At 32.3% G+C, this 23,973-nt stretch overlaps 1 protein-coding gene across 1 annotated transcript; it reads left to right on the top strand.

Annotated features, from left to right (window-relative positions):
* The first annotated feature begins 5,655 nt into the window (after positions 1 to 5,655).
* On the top strand, positions 5,656 to 22,591 carry LOC132714307 (AN1-type zinc finger protein 3-like). The gene is made up of 6 exons (XM_060697149.1): positions 5,656 to 5,846; positions 7,737 to 7,777; positions 8,390 to 8,446; positions 9,466 to 9,901; positions 12,144 to 12,277; positions 16,561 to 22,591. The coding sequence occupies exons 1-6, from the start codon at positions 5,791 to 5,793 to the stop codon at positions 16,710 to 16,712; spliced, it is 876 nt and encodes a 291-aa protein (XP_060553132.1). The 5' UTR covers positions 5,656 to 5,790; the 3' UTR covers positions 16,713 to 22,591.
* The last annotated feature ends 1,382 nt before the right edge of the window (positions 22,592 to 23,973 follow it).

Here is a 23,973-nt window from a genome sequence, read left to right as displayed (position 1 = left end):
CGAAAAATGTTCAAGCAGAGATGGAAGAAGAAGATGATGATGGTTGTCTAGAAATTTCAGTGTCAGATGATGATGATGACATTCAGTAACCGTAAACTTTTGTGGGAGATTAGTTATGTAGTGAGATGATTGGTGATAGTTATACTTCCAATTGAGTTGATTGTGTTTTTATAAATCTGTGGATTTGTATTTATTGTCTGTCTTTTCAGACGAATGAATATAGCTGTCATAATCAGAATGTATGGCACGTTAATGAATTCTTTGTTTCTACTCAGTGTATTTGTAAGATATTGTGTTATGCTGAGTCAACATCTTACTGATATTAATTACTATAGTTATAATCCGAACGTTTCAGAAATAGATTTTGATCCCCATGAATGTAATTATATAATGCAACTGAGGGTATTTTCTATTATTTTTTTTACAATGTGTTCAACATTACATTTAATTATTAAAAAGTTCACGTAAATTGATAAGTTCCTAAATCCTCACAAAACGAAATGAGGAAAAAATGTAGTTTGTATAATATCCCTCGCACTATTAATACTAAAGTATACAAACATGTTAACTAATGGTCAAAAGCATCATTGTGAATTGTTCGAGAATAACTGTGTATCTATGTATTTATTTCATTGTGATTATTGCCCCACCCACTTTTAGAGATGGGCATTGTGAACAGTTAAAAATGTGACATATTCTGTTGTTTAAGAATGTCTTAAGAATGTCTTTTCTTCATTTTAATTGTTGTATGTTCACATTGGACGATATATTGGAAGAACATTTTGAGAGTTACGGTAAATTAAGAAAATAAGTCGTTCCCGCGATTAAGAGACATTTACCATAAAAATGTGTTTTTGCCAATTTTGCTGCAAAACGTTAACCTTAATTAAGTTTTAAAAAAAAAAAATTGTTACTTCTAATAAATTACTGAGAAAATATGGAAATCTCACAAGAAAGATAAATAATGTTTTGGAATTGACAGAGAAGACTTCCATAAACTTGTATATATAATTATGCAGTTTTGACTTTTTTTTCATGTAATTGTATGTAATTACCCCACCCACTTTTTATGCTGCACTTTGTTAAATCTGACATCTGTACTTTTAAAAAATATTTATATCTTTGTATGCTATTGTATTTTGATGATTAAAGATAAACTCAACAATTTAATGAGCATTTATGCAATTTTAAGGTAAGATTGAGATGGGCTTTTCATTAAAAAATGAAATTTTCGGCCATTTTTAAGGCAAAAAGTTCACCTTAATGTGTGAAAAAATAAGTTTGCACCCTTTAAATTACTAAAAAATAGATTAGGAAATCTCAAGAATGATTAAAACCATGCATAGAAATTGCTGTAGAAAGACCTATATACTTTTTGATGTATTTTTAAGTACATGGCGTATTTTTCACAAAATGGATGGCACTTACCCCACCCACTTAAATAGTCCCTTAAACTAAAATTTAACTTTTTATCTAGACTTAAATATTTTTTTTTCAAATTCTTTATCATGTATCTGTAAAAAAATGTGAAAAAATATTGTATAAGAGGTTAAATAATTTTCTGAAGCCGAATTGGAAACCAGCCAAATGCAAAAAAACACGTTTTTTTACCCTTTTTAAGCATATTTTAAGGCAATTTTCAAAAAGTTATGCTTTTTAAAGTAAAAAAATTGCTTATATATCAGGAATTCTATGTAATTCCGATCATCTTGATGAATAAATGAATTTAAAATGTGAAAATGAAGTGTTGTATTTGTATTTTAAGTAAAAATGGTATTTTCTTAAATTTTTGGCGGCCATCTTGGCGGCCATCTTGAATTTGGACAACGTGGGAACCCTTGATTTTCTGGGAACATAGATTTTTTTCAAATTTAGACATTCAAAAACAAAATGAGCCTGGTTTAAAAAAAAACCTTCCTGACATGCATCGTAGGCCTTCGTTCCTACTAAGCTATAAGTTCAATACTGAATTTATTGCACGAGTTGAATAAAATTATATTATGCGAGCCTCTAGCGAGCAAATATGTATAAATCAGTTAACATCGTTAAATACCATCCAAGCTAGAGAACATGTACACCCAATCATTTTTATTGTTCTTTCTTACCTAAAATCATTTTTAAAGCCAAGTACTATATATGTGTGAGTTTTGTTACTTCTATCTAACTGATAGTCATTCTTGTAAAATAAGTTATTGTAATTTATTGCATCAGGGAAGACCCGTTGCTAATGTTGAGAGAACTTGTGGGTCAACCCTTTTGCCAAATATGTCATGTCATTGTATTGTAACTGTCTACATGTATGTATATGTCTTATTTTTGGCAATAAAATATGTTTAAATCAAATAAGAGTCATTTTTCATTGACGCGCCTATAGTATAACGCTAACATTTAGCGCGTCTTTGCACTATGTTTGTATAACGCTAATGACGTCACGTCAAAATATATGCACGGCCATGCAATACCATAAAATCGGCAGGGGTGTGTGATAATCTGTAATAGAAGATACAGCTTCCTATACATAGCCTGTGACTTTTTTAGTCAAATTGTACATTTTCAACTTAAGATTTTTTTCAAGTAATCTCTGCAATTCAAGATAAGCATAATACATCTGTAAAAACCATGCAAAATGTATTATTCATTTTCGTTAAATTATCTTGTGTAGTATTATTACACTTCACAAAATATGTTCTGTTTTGCCTTATTATAAATATCGATAAAGACGGGTTCACATGCATTTACCCTATATATGTGACGAGGGAATGATTATGAGAAAACCATTATGACCTAGAAATTGGACACATGAATTTTGAGACCGTCGCTTTCTATTTTCATTTGATAATAGATATAATGTTAATATAAAGTGATTAGATATGTATATGACACTGCAGTCAAACTTTCATTTCTCTCTCGAATGTGTCTTATCAGGTACGTATAATAATATACGTACCTAGTCTTATTCATGCACGTGCAAAATCCACAATTGTTTTTTTAAAACATTACCGACGAGGTTCTTGTTGATGCCATTTAAGTCAGGGTTTTAAATCTTTGATGAGAACTAACTGATTCTTTCATGTGAGGAAGCTATCCAGCTAACTTACGGAACGTCACTGGTTCTACTCAGGTGTCCGTTCGTGCCTGCAGCAATGCACGGAAGGGCACCTGAGGTCTTCCTCCACAAGTAAAGCTGGAACGTACACTGTGTCGGTGTGATGTAAAAGCCAAACAAAGAACTGAGTGTCATAGTTATAGTCTTTATTTATTTAACCTAAATTTAAAGAGAAAGAAAGAAGTGAAAAAAAAATAAAACGCCTACGTGATGGGTATTCTTCCTTCCTTCATGATATTTTATTTTAGAAGCAAGCTAGTAACACGTTTAGTCAATATGTGTTTTCTAACATAGACAGTTGTCAATATGCAATTCAACTTGCTTTTGACAATATATACTATTTTAGCCGTGTCATGACAAAACCAACATAATGGGTTTGCGACGAGCATGGATCCAGACCAGCCTGCGCATCCGCGCAGTCTGATCAGGATCCATGCTGTTCGCTTACAAACCCTATTACAAGTAGAGATACTGATAGCAAACAGTATAGATCCTGATCAGACTGCGCGGATGCGCAGGCTGGTCTGGATCCATGCTGGTCGCAAACGCACTATGTTGGTTTTGTCATGACACGGCTAATTTATACTCGAATTCCCAATATGAAGAGAAAGATAACCTATGTCATTTATTTTATATTTTGATTCAATTATGGCGCATGTTGTCCTACCTGGATTAATGGCCATGTTATTGAGAGTGCACCATTCCTGTGTCTGTATTAAGTCTAACTTTGGTCAGCTTTGTGTAATGTTGAATCATCTGCTTACATATCAGTTTCTGATATCGTAGCGACTGAAATATCATTTACATATAAAAGAAACAGTATATGACCTAAATGAAAGTATGTTCCTCATTCTTTCAACGATATAAATGTATGATAATGATCTATATGTTAAAAAAATTTATATAACAATATACATTCGCCATTTCTGTCGGTAAAATTAAGTAACTCCTTTGCGTATTTAAAATGAAATTTCAATTTTGCAAATATCTAACTGTTGGTAAAACCATAATTGATAAAACAAAATGCTTTGTACAGGAAGTTAATCCCTGAAACTAAATAATGAAAATTAATAGTGTGTTCCATACGTAACTCACTTTATTTTTAAATTAATTGTTAAAATACTTTTGATTTTTTGTAGTTATAAGCTAGGAAGACAAATATACGGTTTTATGACCTCTTATAGGTAGCACTGAATTTCATTTCAAGTCAGGCATTCAATTTTGATGATCCAGTTTTAAATTTGCTGAAACTTTTTTAATATAAGATAGATAAATACAGAATCCCTAAAGAAAGCCCAACACGGCAAAATTGAAAATGTTGCAGGCTCGGTTTGATTGAGCCTGTTCATGGACGGTACTGGAAAGTGCAAGTTACCGTCCACGCCCCCTAGCACCGGCTTAAGCAGAATTCAACATTTAAACATGAAATGGTAAAATTTTGAATTTAGAAACATCCGCAGATGTGTTCATACGGCGGTTATCATGGAGCCTTCAATGTGACACAGTAGTGCCATTCCATGAAAAGCGGCGTATGGTCCCCAAGTAATAAAAAGCGTGTGCCCTAAACGAGAAAACAATGGGCGGAACTAAATAAAATGGAATTTTGAAAGGGGATCAGAGGTTATGAAGCCTGCGTATCACAGATAAGACGTCAAAAGACAAATTTAAAAAGCAGGCAACATATCCTAAGGGTGATTCAACATTATTCAAGTAGGAATATTGGAACCACCCAACTTTAAAATGCCGAAAAGTTGAAACTAAAAATACCACAAGCACAACAATAATGTCGTGCTGAACGATCTTCAAGGATCGAAAATATAACATCATTGATTAAATGTACGGGGAGACTTTTTACAGCCGCCACACGGCACAAATAACACGGATGTGATCATAAAATAGATAAATACAGAATCCCTAAAGAAAGCCCAGCTTTGATTAGATTTGATCGATGCTTAATAAAAAAAACGGATACATTGTAAGTTATATCACGGTTTTAATTATACATGTACTGGGACTTAAAATGACCCATATGTTATTAAAGCCACGCTTATATGTTTACAATTTCAGAGCGTGCGATGTTTAAAAAAATCCGCTGTGTATTTCAGAACCTTATTTACCGACCTAATATTTGCATGAAATAGAATAAAATAGAAGTTATTTCCAATTAATGGGTCACATTCATAACATATAAATCAACATCTACACAATAAGCAAATAAATATATCACATAAAATAAGTGTATTAAAGTAAATAAAGCCTGATTCTGATTATTTTAAAAACAATTAACTAAAGGTATCAGACCCAATAATCCTGATCTCCATTTATTCTTTAATTATATTTTATATACTAAATTGTCTTTAATCATAACTTAAATTTTAATGTTCGCGCTTAGTCCCTGCTTCTTGTTTCTGATACCACGGCTTTAATACATGTACATTTACATTGTAAATAAAGCCGAACTGATGGAGTTACCCGGGATTGTGTGTTAAATTCGAAAATATGAGGGAATAGATTGCGCACGGTTTTTACGGGTATTATCCTAGCTATGAACCTTGACCCGGAAATGGCCTCGTTTTGGTAACAAAATAACCAGCTGCGAAGTGTCAATTATCACTTACTAATCGCTTTAGTTATAAAGTTTTTGAGCAAAATAATACAAATCTGAAACACAGATCGTGTAAACAATGGAAGAATCTGACAGTGGACAGCAACCAAAAAGATGTCCATGTGGTTTTTGGGGGTAAGCTTTGAGCGATATCTAGTAAATGATGCCCAAATTTAGTGACATGATCAATTCCTAACAAGTTGCAAGGTGCGTCGAGACACGATACACTTTGTTGTTAACGTAAAATTATGGTAGATTATATTTTAGTTGATACATGCATATATTACTAGTTTTACTTGCAAAAATCGATTTGGTCAATGTTGCGTTTAGCTACTATTTATCAGTCATAATTTTTCCATTAAAACTTTTGATGTGATTTTTATCAGAAAATTAATGGATCTTTTGATGGGCAATTTATTTATGCATTGCAGTTGATAAACTTCATTTTCACATATAAATAGAGCCACACCTCATATCGTTAAGATATTCTCTCTCACTTTCTCTCCTATAAATAAGCTTAATTGCAGCCCCATATCTCTGAAAATTGATTAAAAACACTAGATCTATGCAAAATGTCTATATTAGTATATTTTTTTATTTTTATTATTTATTTTATTTTAGCAACAACATAGATCACAGTTACATAATAAGAATTATATATATAAATAAATATATATAAAATAACAGTTTATCCAAATTAAAATATCATTTCGTATTAATAATAAATAAAACAAATTTAGTTAATGACTGAGATCAGATGAGGCATTGGATAAATGTATTTGAAAGAAGAAGCAAATGAATATTTGAAGTATATAGTTTATTACAAAATATCGACATGACCGGGCTTATTATTAATCCAACTTACCAAGCTATCATTTGAGTGAGTGTTTTTTTCTGATCAACCACAAAAGATATTTACCTTTAGAACTCTTCACACATGTATAATCTGCCATTATCTGGGACGTAATATAACAGGACAATCAACTACTGAGTAGATATGGCAAATAATGGCATCATATGTTGCTGTCCAATTGACAGCTGATTGCTTGGTGAAGGTAGTGTTCTTATTTTGTATATTTTTACCATTATTATAATAAATAACGTCAATGAATATTTATAAAATCATGTACTAAAGATCATGAATTTTAGAACTATTTAAAGACTGTTTGCCTATATTTCTTTGATTTACATTTTTTACTATGATTATTACAAACTTGCAAAAACCCTTTCAGTACAATTAACAAGACAAGGTGGTGGTGCATGCTACTGATCAGATGAAAAGATAATATGGAACTAATTTTTAGTTGTCTATCCTGTTACATTATGTCCCTTTTATAATTTAGGTTACTGTCAATGACTCTAAGATGGATCTTTACTGAAATTACCTTTTTATGAACTTTTAGGCTTTGCATCTATGATCTAACCCTACCATCACTGATCAAAGCTATTCACTTGAAACTTCACTTACATAGCTAGAATCATGGATTTCTTACTGAATTATTAAACAGTTTGTGATATTTACAAATTCCTGATGTTTTAAAGTTTGTGTATATAAAATTTGTTTATAAATTTTACAAACACTGTTTTTAAACTTGAGTCGTGTCTGCTCGGACTGACGTTGAATAGGGCTATAACTTTTCATTTCACAATTTAGAATATCAATACAATATTAAACACAGTTCTTGTTTGTGTGTATGTTTGTGTTCTTGTTTTGTAGAATATCCCTCTATTATATCTGAAGAGAGAAGTCACTTCTCTCACATTTTCATGTCAATATTAACCCTGACTTTGTTTTTCAGAGGTCAGTGAAAAATAATAACTTTCACTGATAAATGTAAGTCATTGACCAAAATCTATCTATAACCTGGCATAACTTTTACTGATAATAAAGTTAATTATTCCTTCAATGCTTTTATTCACATAGAGTGAGAATAGCCAAGTACCCAGTCTTTCTGACACATTTTGTTTATTATTATGCAGTGATTTATGAAGGTTGATAAACAAATGAATTGTGTATGTTTTCAGATCAACACAGACTTCTGGGCTATGTTCAAAGTGTTACAAAGGTATTGTTTATATTAAGTCAACTTTTAATGTCCTCTCATTCTGCTTAGTTTATAGGGAGAGCATCAGATTAAGTAATCCAGGGGTCATTCGTTTCATCTTCTAGTTGGATGAAATTTCTCTGTGACATCTCTAACAATGAGTTTAATGGTCATTTGTTTCTAAACGCTGAGTCAGAAATCGTTTGGATTTAGTAGTCATTCACTTGCAAAGACATAGGTTATTACTGGTAACTTATCCAGGAAAGGCAGTTAGTTGGCTTGACGAAAAATGTGTTAAAGTTGGTATTAAAAAAAAGAAAAACAAATAAATGACCGCTCCATGGTTTCCACGCATTAGGTCAATTCATAGAAAACTTTGTTTTCACTCAAGATGTTACTTTTCCATCTAATTCTTATGACTCTTGGTAAGAAAGTTAGATGTTGGTGTTAATGAGTCTTGTTGAGTTAGGTGAGCTTCACATAGTAAAGTAGTTACTAAATCTTTTTGTTATTTTTAAGTATCTTAACTGTCATATGTTTAAATATATTTCATTGATAATATGCATGTGAACTGCATAATTTTTGTATTAACTTTGTAAGTTTTTTTCCTTAAGTAATTTCATTCAATTGCAGCAACAGTGCAGGAAAAGACCCCAGATGGAATTGATGCAAAAAGTGAACTGCTTAAAAGTAAGGGATCTTATGTTTTCAATACATGTGATTTAAGATTGATATTGGCTCTGATTAGGGCATTAGTACCTGCATGAATTATTGGGTACTTGTCTTGAGAACATAAATGTTGAATACAAACACTGGTTACCTTTGTGATTGTTGAATTAAAATAATGTTAGCTTGGTATACTAATAGGACTTTATTCAGGAAGGACAATGTATTATACTTTTTTATAGATAAATATATTTATGAGAATGTATCTTGTTTTATGTTAAAGTAGGCAAATTTATATCATTTTGCTTCATTTCTGGTTAAAACAGTTCATGTTCTTTTAAGCAGACATATGGATTTGCATTTATTCATTTATTTCCATTTGATTTATTAGATATCACTGAGAGTGAAAAATATATCTTTGATATCAAACATGCTGTTTACTGCTGAGTGGTTACTGTATGACATTTACACTGTTGGTAAAGGGCAACCTAGAAAACAATTGAGTTACTCATTTAAAGGGCAACCGAGAAACTAAAAGATAAAAATAAATTTTGAGATGAGAATCTGACATAATAGAAGTTAGTGTTACTTTTTGATATAATATATAAAAGCTGTAAACTAGACTAGCAGACTTAATAAGAAATTTGTGGATTCCCTTAATTACACTTTGTTTCAATCAAATTCTTTAAACAAATATTTAACTGTGAAATTATACAAAGTTTGAAACTAGTCAAACTACATAGAACATACCTCAAAGGGAAAGTTTTAACTGACAGACAAGTTTTAACTGATAGACATTTTCCCCCCATTATAGAGCCCCCAGTTGAACAGGTGTTTAAAGAATTTAGGAGAGTTTACCCTATGCTTCAAGTGAAAATGATAAGTCTTTTTCTAATAATATAGGCCCGGGCCTGCTTAAAATTTTCATCTTGATTCCCCAAAATATCGATAGTGGGTTGAAGGAAGGTGGACATGTCAATTTTAGAAATTCTGCAGGTTAAAGTTTAATATTTTTAGACTTTCTATAATAATTTATGTTTCAGACCGCCAGAGTTCCTATACAAGCCATGATGGTGTAGGTGCTACCTCTTCCTCATTTTTGTCTTCAAGTCGCAGCCAGCCATCTAACTCAACAATGGAAAAAGCTGAGGAGTTTCTGAGACAAGCTGTTAAAAACTCTAGTGTAGATAACACTGATAAATCTGTCAACAACACTGATAAACTTTTAACAACAGAAAGAAGTATATCTGCAACAGTTACATGCACTTCACAGACTGATAACATGGCAAACTCTGCTGGTAGTGATAGTTGTAAAGACATTGTAAAAGACTTGAGCATTGTTACTGCTCCATCTACCTCTGATCTCAGTGTTACGTCAAATGAAAACACTGAGAATCTTGATAAAGATTCTAAACCCTGTGAAACAGAATCTAGTAAAGTACCTGATTTGGCCAGTCCAGATAAACGTGGAGTTAAAAGGTAATGACTAAATGAGTACTAAAAATATTTTCTATACTTTATTTTTGCAATCCTTGTAGTTTATATCTTTATACAAGGTGTAATTTTATCTTCAGTTATGATTTTTAGTTTGACTTTTTCAAAAGAAAATTCCAATTTTGAGGTATTGCTACAATTATGTAGTCTGATGTAGCTAAAAACTTTAAAATGGGCCATTATTTTTTTCATTTCTTAGTTGATTGTCTCTATACTTAGACACAAAAAACGCTTTGGACAAGACTTTCAAGAAGACCAGGGTAAACTTGACGATGACTCATAAATGGCCTTGAAATGTTTTAATATTGCTTGATTTTGCTATAATTGGCTATAACTTTGTTTTTGAATGGATTGTGACACACCAATCTTTTGGACAAGACTTTCAACTCATCAATGAACTTAACCTTGAAAGTCAAATAAATGAATTCTGCCACTCTGTATCTTTTGAACCAAATGTAGCATTGCCCTTATTGAACTTTATAAAATTGATATGAATCAATTATCATGCCAGTTCAATATTGACCCCGCCCCAGGGAGGGCGTTCTTTTGGTTTATATAGACTTGTAAAGGAAAAACACATCTGAGACTTATTGTGTGAAATTATGATGCCCAGAGCTAAGATGTTTGGCATGTAACCTCACATTGTAGACCACAAAATAACTGGTATTGATCATGCCCCTTGGATCAACATTGACCCACCCCTGGTGTCACTTAGTTGATATAGTCTTGTATGAGAAAAACATATTTCAGTCTTATTTTGTGTAACTACAATGCCAAGAGCTAAAATATTAAGCATGTAGCATAACCTTGTGAACCTATGCAAAACTGATATTAATCATGCCCCTGAGACCAATATTAGCCCACCCCAGGGTCACATGATTTATGTAAACTTTTATAGGAAAACACATTTAAGTTTTATTCACACAATTTGTGGAGCTACAAAGCCCAGAGCTTAGGTATTTGGTATGTATGGTGTGATTTCTACAAAAGTTGTTTTAATCAAGACCCTCAGGTCAAAATTGGCCCTTTCCCTGGAGTCACTTGCTTTATTTAGACTAAGGTATAGGAAAACAAATCTTATCTTTTTGTGAATAAATACTATGTTTCAATATTTGGCATATAGCATTGCCTAGTAGACCTCTATAAAAGTTTAATGAATCATGTATTTAGGTAAAAAATGCCTCCACCTTGGAGGTCATATAGTATCTTAAAGTTAAGGATAATTAAGATTATACATTTTTCAGATAAGTTCCTCGATTAGATCTCTACCCTAATTGAAATATTATTTTAAATTACTCAAACAAATTAACTTTTGGATGTATATTGCCCTGCCTATATTTTGTGTTGCCAAATGTGCTGGTTGAGGGATGATCCAAACTTTTATCAATATTTCTTGCAAAATCATACGAAGTGTTTCTTGTATATAAACAAATGTAATCTGTGTATTATTATGTATACACAGATGTAACACATGTTTAATTGTTTTGGACACATGTGACACAAGTTTAATTGTGTGTAGACAGATATAATTCATGGTTAATTAGATATGAATAGATATTTTTAAACTACTACTTTTATTTGACAAATGTTAAACAAGTTAAAATTTATAGGAAAGGGTCATAGTGCTGTAGAGGAAACAAAATCTCTCTCTCTCTCTCTATATATATATATATATATATATATATAGGTTTGTGAAAAATATTTGCATCTACAAAATACCTTTCAAAAACACTGGATCCAAAGAAGGATACAAGAACATGGAAAAAAAATAAATTTGGAGAAAATAAACGTTCATAAAGTGCTTAAGTATAAATACCCAAGTACTTTCGGCGTATTATGCCTTCATCAGGGGTGTATTACATGTATAATGTGCACACAATCAAGCACAAAATCTCAATACGTGTGTACTGTATAGTATCAAAAATTGAACTGAAACACAGTCGCTAGAAAGGTGATAAAATTACATCGATTATGAATAGACCGTTATTGAATGGTCATTGTGTAGTACTTTACAAAAGAGAATATAGCCTGCGGTCAATATGGCATAAACTCGGTTAAATATATATTATACATGTAATACATCCCTGATGAAGGCATAATACGCCGAAAGTACTTGGGTATTTATACTTTAGCACTGTATGAACGTTTATTTTCTCCCAATATATATATATATATATATATATATATATATATACAGATGTAATACAAGTTTTATTGTATATGACAGAGACAGCAGTGCTCTAGAGGATACAACACCTACTTCAACACCAGAAAAATCTGGCAACAAAAGCAAAAGGAGATGTAATGTATGCAAATGTAAATTAGAATTGGCACAAAGGACTATAGGAAAATGCAAATGTGGTATGTACTTCCTTGATGAAATATTGTTTGTATTACTGTTAGGTGAAATTTTGTGTGTGATTTGATCATAGTTTGTTTTCAACTTACACTATTGTTTTTATGCCACCGCAGCATCTGCGATGGGGTGGCATATAGCGATTCACCTGTGTGTATGTTTGTGTGTGTGTTTGTTTGTTTGTGTGTGTGTGTGTTATATAGATTATATAGTGAACTTAAAAAATCTTCTTGTGAAAAACCACTAGTCCAATTTCAACCAAACTTGGCAGGATTGATCCTTGGGTGAAGGGCTTCCAAAGTTGTTCAAAGAATTTCATTCCATGCAGAAATCTGGTTGCCATGGCAACCAAAAGGAATTATAAGAATAAATTTAAAAAATCTTCTTGTAAAGATCCAAAAGGCCTAGAGCTTAGATATTTTGCATAAGGCATTGTCTGGTAGACCTCTACCAAGATTGTTCAAATTATAGCCCTGGGGTCAAAATCGGCCCCGTCCCGGGGGTCATTGATTTTCACTATATATACATATAGTAAAAACATAAAATACCTTCCTGTAAAGACCGTAAAGGCTTAGAGCTTAGATATTTTGCATAAGGCATTGTCTGGTAGAAATCTACCAAGATTATTCAAATTATAGCCCCGGGGTCAAAATTGGCCCTGTCCCGGGGGTCATTGATTTTCACAATATATACATATAGTAAAAACTTAAAATCCTTCTTGTAAAGACCAAAAAGGCCTAGAGCTTAGATATTTTGCAAAAGGCATTGTTTGATTGACCTCTACCCAAATTGTTCAAATTATAGCCCTGGGGTCAAAATCGGCCTGCCCCGGGGTCATTAGTTTTCCTTATATGTATATAGTAAGAAAAATTCTTCTAGCAATTGACAAATGCTAGAGGTTAGATATTTTGCATAAAACATTATGAAGTGAACTTCTAGCAAGATTTTTCAAATTATAGCCCTGGGGTGAAAATTGCCCCCCGCCCCGGGGGTCATTAATTTTCAATATATACATATAGTAAAAAATAAAAAATCTTATTGTCTGAAGGTACAAGGCCTAGAGCTTTAATATTTGTTAAATGATATCATCTATATGTACTCTACCAAAGTTGTTCAAATTTTGCCTCTAGTGTCAAAATTAGCCCCGCCCCGGGGGCCATAGGTTTTCCTTATATGTTTTTAGTAAAAACTTAAAAAAATCATCTTCTCTAAATTAACAAAGGCTAGAGTTAAGATATTTTTCATGAAACATTATGTAGTGAACCTCTAGCAAGATTATAGCCCTGGGGTCAAAATTGGCCTGGCCCCACCCCCAGGGGTCATTGATTTTCACTATGTACATATAGTAAAAAATTAAGAAATCTTCTTGTCTGAAGGTACAAGGCTTAGAGCTTTGATATTTGGTATATAATATCATCTATAGGTCCTCTACTAAAGTTGTTTTAATTATGCCGCTAGTGTTAAAATTGCCTTGCCCCAGAGGCCATAGTTTTCCTTATATGTATAAAGTAAAAACTTGAAAAATCTTCTTCTCTGAATTGAAAAATCTTCTTCTCTGAATTGACAAAGGCTAGAGGTTAAATATATGGCATGAGACTTTGTGAAGTGAAACTTTACCAAGATTGTTCAAATTATAGCCCTTGGGTCAAAATTGGTCCCGCCCAGGGGGTCATTGATTTTCATTATGTACATATAGTAAAAAAATAAAAAATATTTTTGTCTGAAGGTACAAGGCAAAGAGCTTTGATGTTTGCTATATAATATCATCTATAGGTGCTCTACCAAAGTTGTTTAAATTTTTCCCCTTGTGTCAAAATTGGCCCTGCCCGGGGGCAGTGATTCTCATTATGCACACATAGTAAAAACAGAAAATAAAAAAAATGTTTTCTGAATGGGAGAAAGCTACAACTTAGATATTTGACTTGAAATATTGTTTGGTGGACTGTATCAAGATTGTTTTGAATTAAATCCTTGGGTCCAAAATTTTGCCTTGCCCAAGGGGACAGTGACCTACTTTCTTGTCCTTTGATGTACAGCAATGAAATTTTGACCATGTGCACAGTTTTAGTTGTAAAATTGAACTTTGATATAAGGTGACCTAGATTTTGATGATGTGACCTACTTTCTTGTCCTTTGATGTACAGCTATGAAATTTGAACCATGTGCACAGATTAAGATGTAAAGTGAACTTTGATTTCAGCTGACCTAGATTTTTACAAAGTGTCTAACTATGTTGTCCTTTGATGTAGTCATGAAATTTAGGCTGTGTGAAATATGACCTTCACCACCAAATTCACTAGACTTGAGTGCATTGATATATTCCTACTCTGATCTTTTATTTAGTTAACAACAGATTTAACCACTAATCTGATATTAAGAATTAGATAGGTCCGGGATCTATGCCTTATGACAATCGTCAAAATTGTATAGAAACAAAAAAAATCTGTTCCTACACTACTATTTAGTGTTGTATTAATGCGGTGGCATAGCATTTTTCTCAAATGCAATCTTGTTTTTACTTCTTAATTAAAGTGGGATATAGAGAGTTCCCAATTTTGCAATATTTACCTCCCTTGACAATAGTGGCAGTCACTTTTGGTGTAATATAATTGACAAAATATGAAAAAAATCAATATAAACAACTGATATAGGTCAGGTGAATTGTCAATTTTTAGCTCACCTGTCACTTAGTGACAGGGTGAGCTTTTGTGATCGCTTTTCGTCCGGTGTCCGTCCGTCCGTCCGGCGTCCGTAAACTTTCTCCTCATAAACCACTGAGCCAATTTCATCCAAACTTCACAGGAATGTTCCTTTGGTGGTCACCTTTAAAAATTGTTCAAAGAATTTAATTCCATGCAGAACTCTGGTTGCCATGGCAACCAAAAGAAAAAACTTTAAATATCATCTTCTAAAAAACCAAAAGAGCTAGAGCTTAGATATTTGGCATGAAACATCCTCTAATGGGTGTCTACCAAGTTTGTTCAAATAAAAGCCCTGGGGTCAAAATTGGCCTCGCCCCAGGGGGTCATTGATTTTCCCTATATGTATATAGTAAAAACTTTAAAAATCTTCTTTTAAAGAACCCAAAGAGCTAGAGCTAAGATATTTAGCATGAAACATGTTCTAATGGGTGTCTACCAAGTTTGTTCAAATAAAAGTCCTTGGGTTAAAATTGGCCCCGCCCCAGGGGGTCATTGATTTTTCCTATATGCATATAGCAAAAACTTAAAAATCTTCTTTTAAAGAACCCAAAGAGCTAGAGCTAAGATATTTAGCATGAAAAATGTTCTAATGGATGTCTACCAAGTTTGTTCAAATAAGAGCCCTGGGGTCAAAATTGGCCCCGCCCCGGGGGACATTGATTTTCCTTATATGTGTATAGCAAAACTTAAAAATCTTCATGGAAATAACCCGAATAGCTAGAGTTTAGATATTAAGCATGAAACATCTTCTAGTAAGTGTCTACAAAGATTGTTCAAATAAAAGCCCTTGGGTCAAAACTGGCCCTGCCCCAGGAGTGTCATTGTTTTTAAATAATAGTATATGTGTAAAGAAAAAACTTAAAAAATTTTTTTTTTTAAAAACCCAACAAGCTAGACCTTAGATGTTTAGCATGAAACATCTTCTAATGGGTGTCTACCAAGTTTATTCAAATAAAAGCCCTGGGGTTTAAACTTGCCCTGCTGCGGGGGGCCTATATACAGGTGAGCGACTTCAGGGCCATCATGGCCCTCTTGTTTATACATATGATATGGGAAATAATATTATATGGCTGTGACTAAAAAAAGGATTGGAGCACCTCACTAAATACCGTATTCCGGTATATACCGGACAAGGGGCTTGAATGATAAAATGCTAAAATCTTGTCTTTTTACCCAACGGAATGAACTTTAACATGTCTAATTCATCTTTTCACACCGAATCAAGTACGATAATCAAGGAAAAATGTAAAATTCGGCAAAAAAAACGATATTTGTCTATTTTGGGATCATGATTTCTGCAAGCGTCTAGAGGTACAGCTCCAATCCTGTATTGAGCTAAATCCATATTATATTACCAATATGTAAATGATTTTTTTATCATTTTCATGAAGATGATAGAATTATGAGAATTTTTTATCTTTTCTTCTGCATATAATGTATTGGGAATTACCCTCAAAATGGCAGCCAGGGGAGATAAAAATTGCCCTGTGAAAAGCATATATAGCATTACAATAATATTTTAAAGAGGAAATTATACAAATTACAGATTACAAATTACATATGCCAATACCCTTTTATTTTCACAGATAATGTCTTTTGCTCGCTTCACCGTCTACCTGAGCTTCACAATTGTGATTTTGATCATAAAGAAGATGGTCGTAGAGAGGCAAGAGAGAAAATGGTGAAGCCAACACGCCATCTTGGCAACACTTTCAAGCGTTTAGACTCTGACTCTTGATGAATCATCAGAATAGTATTTTCATAAGATACATCATTTCTTGCAAGATTGCATTTAGCAGCAACTTTTCTCTTCTTTTATAAAGGAATAATGTTGATTGTTGAAGTAAATCACAGTACATATGTCATTATAAATTGTTTACAGTTTACCTCTATTTGTTTTTGTGTGTTATTTTTTTCAAAGTTAGTTTAATATTGCTGGAACAGAATTTGTTCTCTCTCATAATAGGGATTTAACTATGTTTATGCTTTTGATAAAAAATTAAGACAAACACTGGTACTGTATTTTATAAAAAAAATACTCAACAGATTAACAAAAGCTGATAGGAATTAGACTTTTTGATATAAACACATGTTTGTTTTGATGCGATCAGTTATAGAAGGCATGTTTATTTTAATGGACGTGTCCATCTATCAATCTGGACAAAACCATTAATCAGATTATGTACTGACTGAACAGCAAACAGTGCAGACCATGTGCTGACAGCTAATGTGCTGGCTGATCTAGGTCGGCACTGGTGGCATGAGTAAATTCGATCCCCGCCAGCATTATAAGAGTTAATGTAACCAATTATACATAGAGGAGACTGGTGTAGAAATATAGAGTAGTAAAACCTTTACATGTTATCACTGCTTTACCACACAAACATTTTACATTTATCATAGATATTTGGGACATTTAAGGAAATATAGATAAGGAATATTATGCAATTAATGATAAAAACAAGAACTATTTATATACAAGGTTTTATCTTTGCAATTGTGCTGGATGTTTAAAGATTATATTTCTTTTTTGATACTTTGTAAATGATGGTAAGAACTTCTTACAGGATAAATGTACTGAGTCATTTCTTTATTGTATGATAGTTAGTTTAGTGTGATTTTTGTGGAAAACAAACTGTTTATACATGTATAAGGTGTATTGTTGTTGTGACATGATAGTAGATGTCTGCTTTGTTTAAGGTAAACAGGCTGTTGCTGTGAAATTTTGCAAATTTAACATAGGTTGGTTTGCTTTTTGTTTTCCAATCATATCCTTCCAAATTTCTTTATTGGTAACTATGAGGTTAATAAACATTGTGTTGAATACAGTACTGACTTCTATTTAACAAGTACATAACTTATGTGGAAGAATGAACGAATAGTTAACACATTATCCTAGTGACTTAAAGATTGCTGGCTGCATGGGTTCAAATCCTGTCTGGGACAAGACCTTGTGAAAGTGAGCAAGAAACTTTACGCTCACTGCTTCCAGAAAAAGATAAAAGAGTGTTTCAATAAGCTTATAGCTTCCCAAACAAAGAAATTGAAATGAATTTGGTGTAAATTAATAAAAACTGAATTTTACTCAGTTATGTGTAATGACATCTTTATTTTTACACAACCAATTTTTGACACTTTGACAGAAATTTAGTTATTTTGAGTAAAACAGTGATTCAACAGAAATCTTTTGGGCTTTTGAAAAAGGAAAACGAGGCTAGATGGAGTAGAATAGTGAATTGAATGTTTGGATAGGCAAAATGAAAATGAGGTTAAGTTGATAAGTGATTTATATTGTAAGATCACATGGTACACAAGTTCATTGGTTACAATTTATAATGTGTGAAATACTTTTTTATTATTATGGAACCATTTTTAGCATGCAAACCTATATGCTAATTGAATTTTTATGATTTGTATGCTTTATGTTTTTTTTCTTATAAATATATAAACATTATTATTTGATATTACAGGAAATGATTATAAGAAAGAAAAGTTATATTTTCATGTGTTTACTGTTATAATCAAGTATGATATTGTGAACTTATAGAAGGGTATGGTATGAAAACAGTATAAAGGGAGGGAATTTTAGGACTCCAATCATTATTGTACTAAATCTTATATGATTTATGAACTCTCGAATTCTCTCAACTCCCAGAGTGGCTGTTAATGTAGTGTGAATGGTATCTGTATGAATGATTTAAAAACTGTTTTATACCTCATAGTACTTTCTGTTATACTAAATTTTTTGAATAAATTGATACATTTAAAGCCAATATATTTGATTGTTAAAAAAATGCAGTGCTTTGGTTATAAAATATTGAGTAAAATATCCATTACTTAACTGAAGAATTTATTCAATAATAAAATTATAAACTGTAGTTTGGTTTTTAGCAGGTAATCATTGATGAATAGGACTATACATAGGAATTTAGGGATAAGATAACATAATGAAAATATCATAACTTTGAAAGGATACAGACAAAGCACAATACTAGTAGAGGAAATCCTGGCTGGTGTTCATTATATTATCATTCTTCAAGTTATATGAAGGAGTAATTACTTTCTTCATCTTATTACTATTTTTTTTTACAAAATATGGGCATCTATCTTCATATATGTACTAATTAATTGTTACAAAAATAAGGGCATAGACTACAGTACTTGTATTTCTGGTCATAGTTGGTATTTAAGAATAGCACAAGGTTTATGATCTTATATAAAAAAAACTGTAAAATCCTATATCAAAGTCAAAATATTTCTTGATATAATTTTTGTTTATTCAACATGCATTTTCTCCATTACCCTGCTGTACTGACATTTTTCTGTGTTGGATTTCTTGTAAAAAAAATTGTTTTGAGAAAAGTGGTTATGTGTTGGCTTTAGTTTATTAAATATTTCTGTATAATTTGTCATTAAGTTTTGTATGTATATGAAAGCTGAATATGTAAACTAAACTATATAAAAACTATGCCAGTCTGTACATTTTAGTTCTTATGTCTTCCTGTGTCATACTGTATGAAAATCACTCTTGACGTGTATTGCGCCAAAACGCTTTTTAGCTCACCTGTCACAAAGTGACAGGGTGAGCTTTTGTGATCGCTTTTCGTCCGGCGTCCGGCCGTAAACTTTTACTTTAAATGACATCTCCTCATAAACCACTAAGCCAATTTCATCCAAACTTCACAGGAATGTTCCTTTGGTGGTCACCTTTAAAATTGTTTAAAGAATTTAATTCCATGCAGAACTCTGGTTGCCATGGCAACCGAAAGAAAAAACTTTAAATATCTTCTTTTAAAAAACCATAAGAGCTAGAGCTTAGATATTTGGCATGAAACATCTTCTAGTGAGTGTCTACCAAGTTTGTTCAAATAAAAGCTCTTGGGTCAAAATTGGCCCCGCCCCGGGGGTCATTGATTTTCCCTATATGCATATAGTAAAAACTTAAAAAATCTTCTTTTAAAGAACCCAAAGAGCTAGAGCTAAGATATTTAGCATGAAACATGTTCTAATGGGTGTCTACCAAGTTTGTTCAAATAAAAGCCCTGGGGTCAAAATTGGCCCCGCCCCGGGGGGGTCAGATTTTCCCTATATATGCTAAAGTAAAAACTTAAAAAATCTTCTTTTAAAGAACTCAAAGAGCTATGGCTAAGATATTGAGCATCAAACATGTTCTAATAGGTGTCTACCAAGTTTGTTCAAATAAAAGCCCTGGGGTCAAAATTGGCCCCGCCCCAGGGGGTTATTGATTTTCCCTATATGCATATAGTAAAAACTTAAAAAATCTTCTTTTAAAGAACCAAAAGAGTTAGAGCTAAGATATTTAGCATAAAACATGTTCTAATAGGTGTCTACCAAGTTTGTTCAAATAAAAGCCCTGGGGTCAAAATTGGCACCGCCCCGGGGGGTCATTGATTTTCCCTATTTGCATATAGTAAAAACTTAAAAAATCTTCTTTTAAAGAACTCAAAGAGCTATGGCTAAGATATTTAGCATCAAACATGTTCTAATAGGTGTCTACCAAGTTTGTTCAAATAAAAGCCCTGGGGTCAAAATTGGCACCGCCCCTGGGGTCATTGATTTTCCTTATATGTGTATAGCAAAAACTTAAAAATCTTCTTTGAAAAAACCCAAATATATAGAGTTAAGATATTAAGCATGAAACATCTTTTAGTGAGTGTCTACAAAGTTTGTTCAAATAAAAGACATGGGGTCAAAATTGGCCCCGCCCCGGGGGTCATTGATTTTCTTTATATGTGTATAGCAAAAACTTAAAATCTTCTTTGAAAAAACCCAAATAGCTAGAGTTTAGATATTAAGCATGAAACATCTTCTAGTAAGTGTCTACTAAGTTTGTTCAAATAAAAGCCCTGGGGTCAAAACTGGCCCGGCCCCAGGGGTGTCATTGTTTTTAACTATATGTGTATAGTAAAAACTTAAAAAAAATCTTCTTTTAAAAAGCCCAATGAGCTAGAGCTTAGATGTTTAGCATGAAACATCTTCTTATGGGTGTCTACCAAGTTTGTGCAAATAAAAGCCCTTGGGTTAAATTGGCCCTGCAACGTTGGGGGTTGGGGGGGCCTATATACAGGTGAGCGACCTCAGGGCCATCATGGCCCTCTTGTTTGTTATCTAGGATAATACGGAATATTGATTTTAATTTTCTTCCTTTGTTGTATATTGATACTTTTTCTACATTGTTTAACATAGGTAAACAAATGTCTTTTGAAGAAACTTTTAACATAAAATGAATAATATTATGTGAAAAGGAGAATGTTAACTCCAGTGTTTAGATAACAAATGTTTGAAGAGTTTTGTGATTATACATTTTCAATTATATGTCTTTTGTCTTGTGCTATAAATGCAAATCCAAGTTCAAGAACTTTTACAGTGTCATGATTCTGAACATAGTTTATACTTGAAGTTATTTTATGGGGTACATTTAAAGGAAAACAGGTGTATTTTACATTGAGATTCTATTAGTAACATACAATTTTGGTCTGGGCATTCCCTGATAACTAGTATAACGGTATAAGAAATTGAACATTACATTATTGTATATGTTCTCAGATGACATGTGTTCTATCACTATAACTAAATTGAAGGACATTTGAGTTGTATACATTATTTAATAGTTAAAAAACAGTTTTAGGCAAAAATATACTAAATTTATATCATCTTCTAAAGTTTTGCAGAGTTATCATGAATTATGTTATCTTTTTTCAAGTCTTACTATTTGAAGATATACTGTTCTCATCTTTTGGTAAATACTTAAATTACAGAAGTTTATTGAAAACTCTGAAATCTTTAACAAGAGAGTGCACAAATTATGTTTTAGAAGATGCATTCCCAGTTACTGGCCAAGTATTTTTGGACCTTTCATATATAAAAAAAACTGCCTGTTTCTAACACATCTTCTCTGTGAATATCCAAAAGATGTTTATTTTATATTTAAAAAGAGACTATACAAGTATATAGCAATTTTCAGTATTTTCAAATAGCAAATTTGGGCATAGTATATCTTTAAGAAAAGTTAAATGCACTTTGTTCATCTTGATTAGAATGAGGTTGATACATGTTATATAATGTAACTCCCCTAACAGCTTTATGATGATATTGAAGTGTCTCTATCACATCAGTTCAAGTCTTACCACACCTGGCAGGTTATTTTATTGTAGTTCTTTTGACTATATATGCATATTCTTGTTTAGTTAGTTTGATTTGATGAAAGAACAACCAGGAAGCAAGCCATAAACCAGTGTGAATATTATTTGTAGTTTTAGTCATGGCCTAACCTAGAAGTAATAGCTAAATTAAAGTGATATTGAAACAGATTACATGATTGTATAACAAAGGATTTGATACAATAGTATTATGATCAGATACTTTTCTTTATTTTAGGTATGCTTGCAGAGTAAAATTTTGCCTCATTTTATCAAGTTGTGTGTGGATTTATGTTCAAAGATATGTGTAGTGATAAACACTTTATATTTGTACATTATTTAATAACTAATTTATGTAGATATAGAACCTGGTACATGTTTACACTAAATTTAATCTATGTTATCTTTTCATATTTATGATTTATAATAACAAAGATAAATAAAGCTTTGGACAATATATCTTAATTTTTTTTTTATTTTGTTGGACATCTTCTGACTATGATAGAGTAACATATTCTTGGATATTTTGTGCAGTTCGCCCTAGGTTTTCATGTTTATTAAAAAAATATATGAGATTGGACAGAATAGGAATGTTTAAAGCAACTTGCCTCCAGATGATTAAAAATATTTTAAGAAAATGAAACTTGAGAAATATCTTCTAAGATTTTCAGAAAAATAAAAAAGCCAAGTAATAATTTACATGTTATTTGATATCAATTAGTGATTTGGGTGTATTTATTACCATATTTCTACTGCGTTACTAATGCATTAAGGTTTTTTCCCCGAAATTCTGACATTCTTTTTGGTAATTTACCTGGTTTGTAAACAATGTTTGCAATGTGTAAATTGCTTCCTTTGTTCACTTCACAATATACCATGAAAATGAGCATGAATATGGAGGCATGCTGCTTTAAGGTTATTTGAATAACACTTAATTCATACTGAAGTATCATTTAAAAAGTAGAACACCTGTTACAGTTCTATATTTAATTACTTATTTTGACCTTAAGCACAACTAATTTTGTTAAGTTTACATGCCTAGTTGTTAAAGTATGAAAATGGCTCATGTCATTCTATGAGTTTAACAAACATCTATAGGAGAGACACTGCTGTCCTCTGATTTATGAAATTTTTGCAATTAAATTTAATATCTGGAAAATACTATTGAGGTTATTGTCCCCTACCTTTACGAAGAAAAATGGGGGATATAGAAACGGGCTCTGTCCGTCACACTTTTGTGTCTGGTCCATTACTAAGCCATTCATCAAAGGAATTTGAAAATAACTAGGCACAAAATTTAATGTTTGTTTAAATAAGACAATGTGTCATGGGCAACACCCAGACACCTACCTCCAAGGTCAAGGTCACACTTGGAGGTCAAAGCTGAACATGATCTGTTATAGGGTATATTTTGTGTCCAGTCTGTAACTTTTTAGCTCACTTGAGCTAGCTCAGGGTGAGCTTTTAGATATTTGAATGTCCGTTGTCCGTCCGCAATTGTTCCTAAACACTAGTGGTCATAATTTTGCCTCAATCTTCATCAAACTTTGTCAGGATGCTTGTCTAGGTAATTGCTTAAATAAGTTCTGAACATGGGTCATCTGTGCTGAAAAATTAGGCCACGGGAGCTAAAAATAGAAAAATCTTGTTAATGCTCTAGTGACTACTGTTTTGATCCAAATATCCTGGATATTGGTCTGAAAGTTTGTTTTGATGATTTCTAGGTAAAGTTTGAATGTGGGACACATTGGGTCAAAAACTAGGTCACACCACCTAAAAATGGGACTCCTATCTCAAAGGTCAAGATCACATTTTGTAGTCAAAGCCTAACATTGTCTG

This window comes from Ruditapes philippinarum, unplaced genomic scaffold (genome assembly GCF_026571515.1).
Source record: "Ruditapes philippinarum isolate M1 unplaced genomic scaffold, ASM2657151v2 ctg525_1_1_1_1, whole genome shotgun sequence".
Taxonomy (NCBI): Eukaryota; Metazoa; Mollusca; class Bivalvia; order Venerida; family Veneridae; genus Ruditapes; species Ruditapes philippinarum.
Note: the sequence above shows the minus strand (reverse complement) of the source record. Positions and strands in the feature narration are given on the sequence as shown.

Bases quoted from the DNA above. Each gene is read 5' to 3' on its own strand.
- LOC132714307 (XM_060697149.1), top strand. From the start codon at position 5,791: ATGGAAGAATCTGACAGTGGACAGCAACCAAAAAGATGTCCATGTGGT. The intron at 5,847-7,736 runs GTAAGCTTTGAG...GTATGTTTTCAG, and splicing joins TGTCCATGTGGTTTTTGGGG to ATCAACACAGACTTCTGGGC. The intron at 12,278-16,560 runs GTATGTACTTCC...TTATTTTCACAG, and splicing joins TATAGGAAAATGCAAATGTG to ATAATGTCTTTTGCTCGCTT.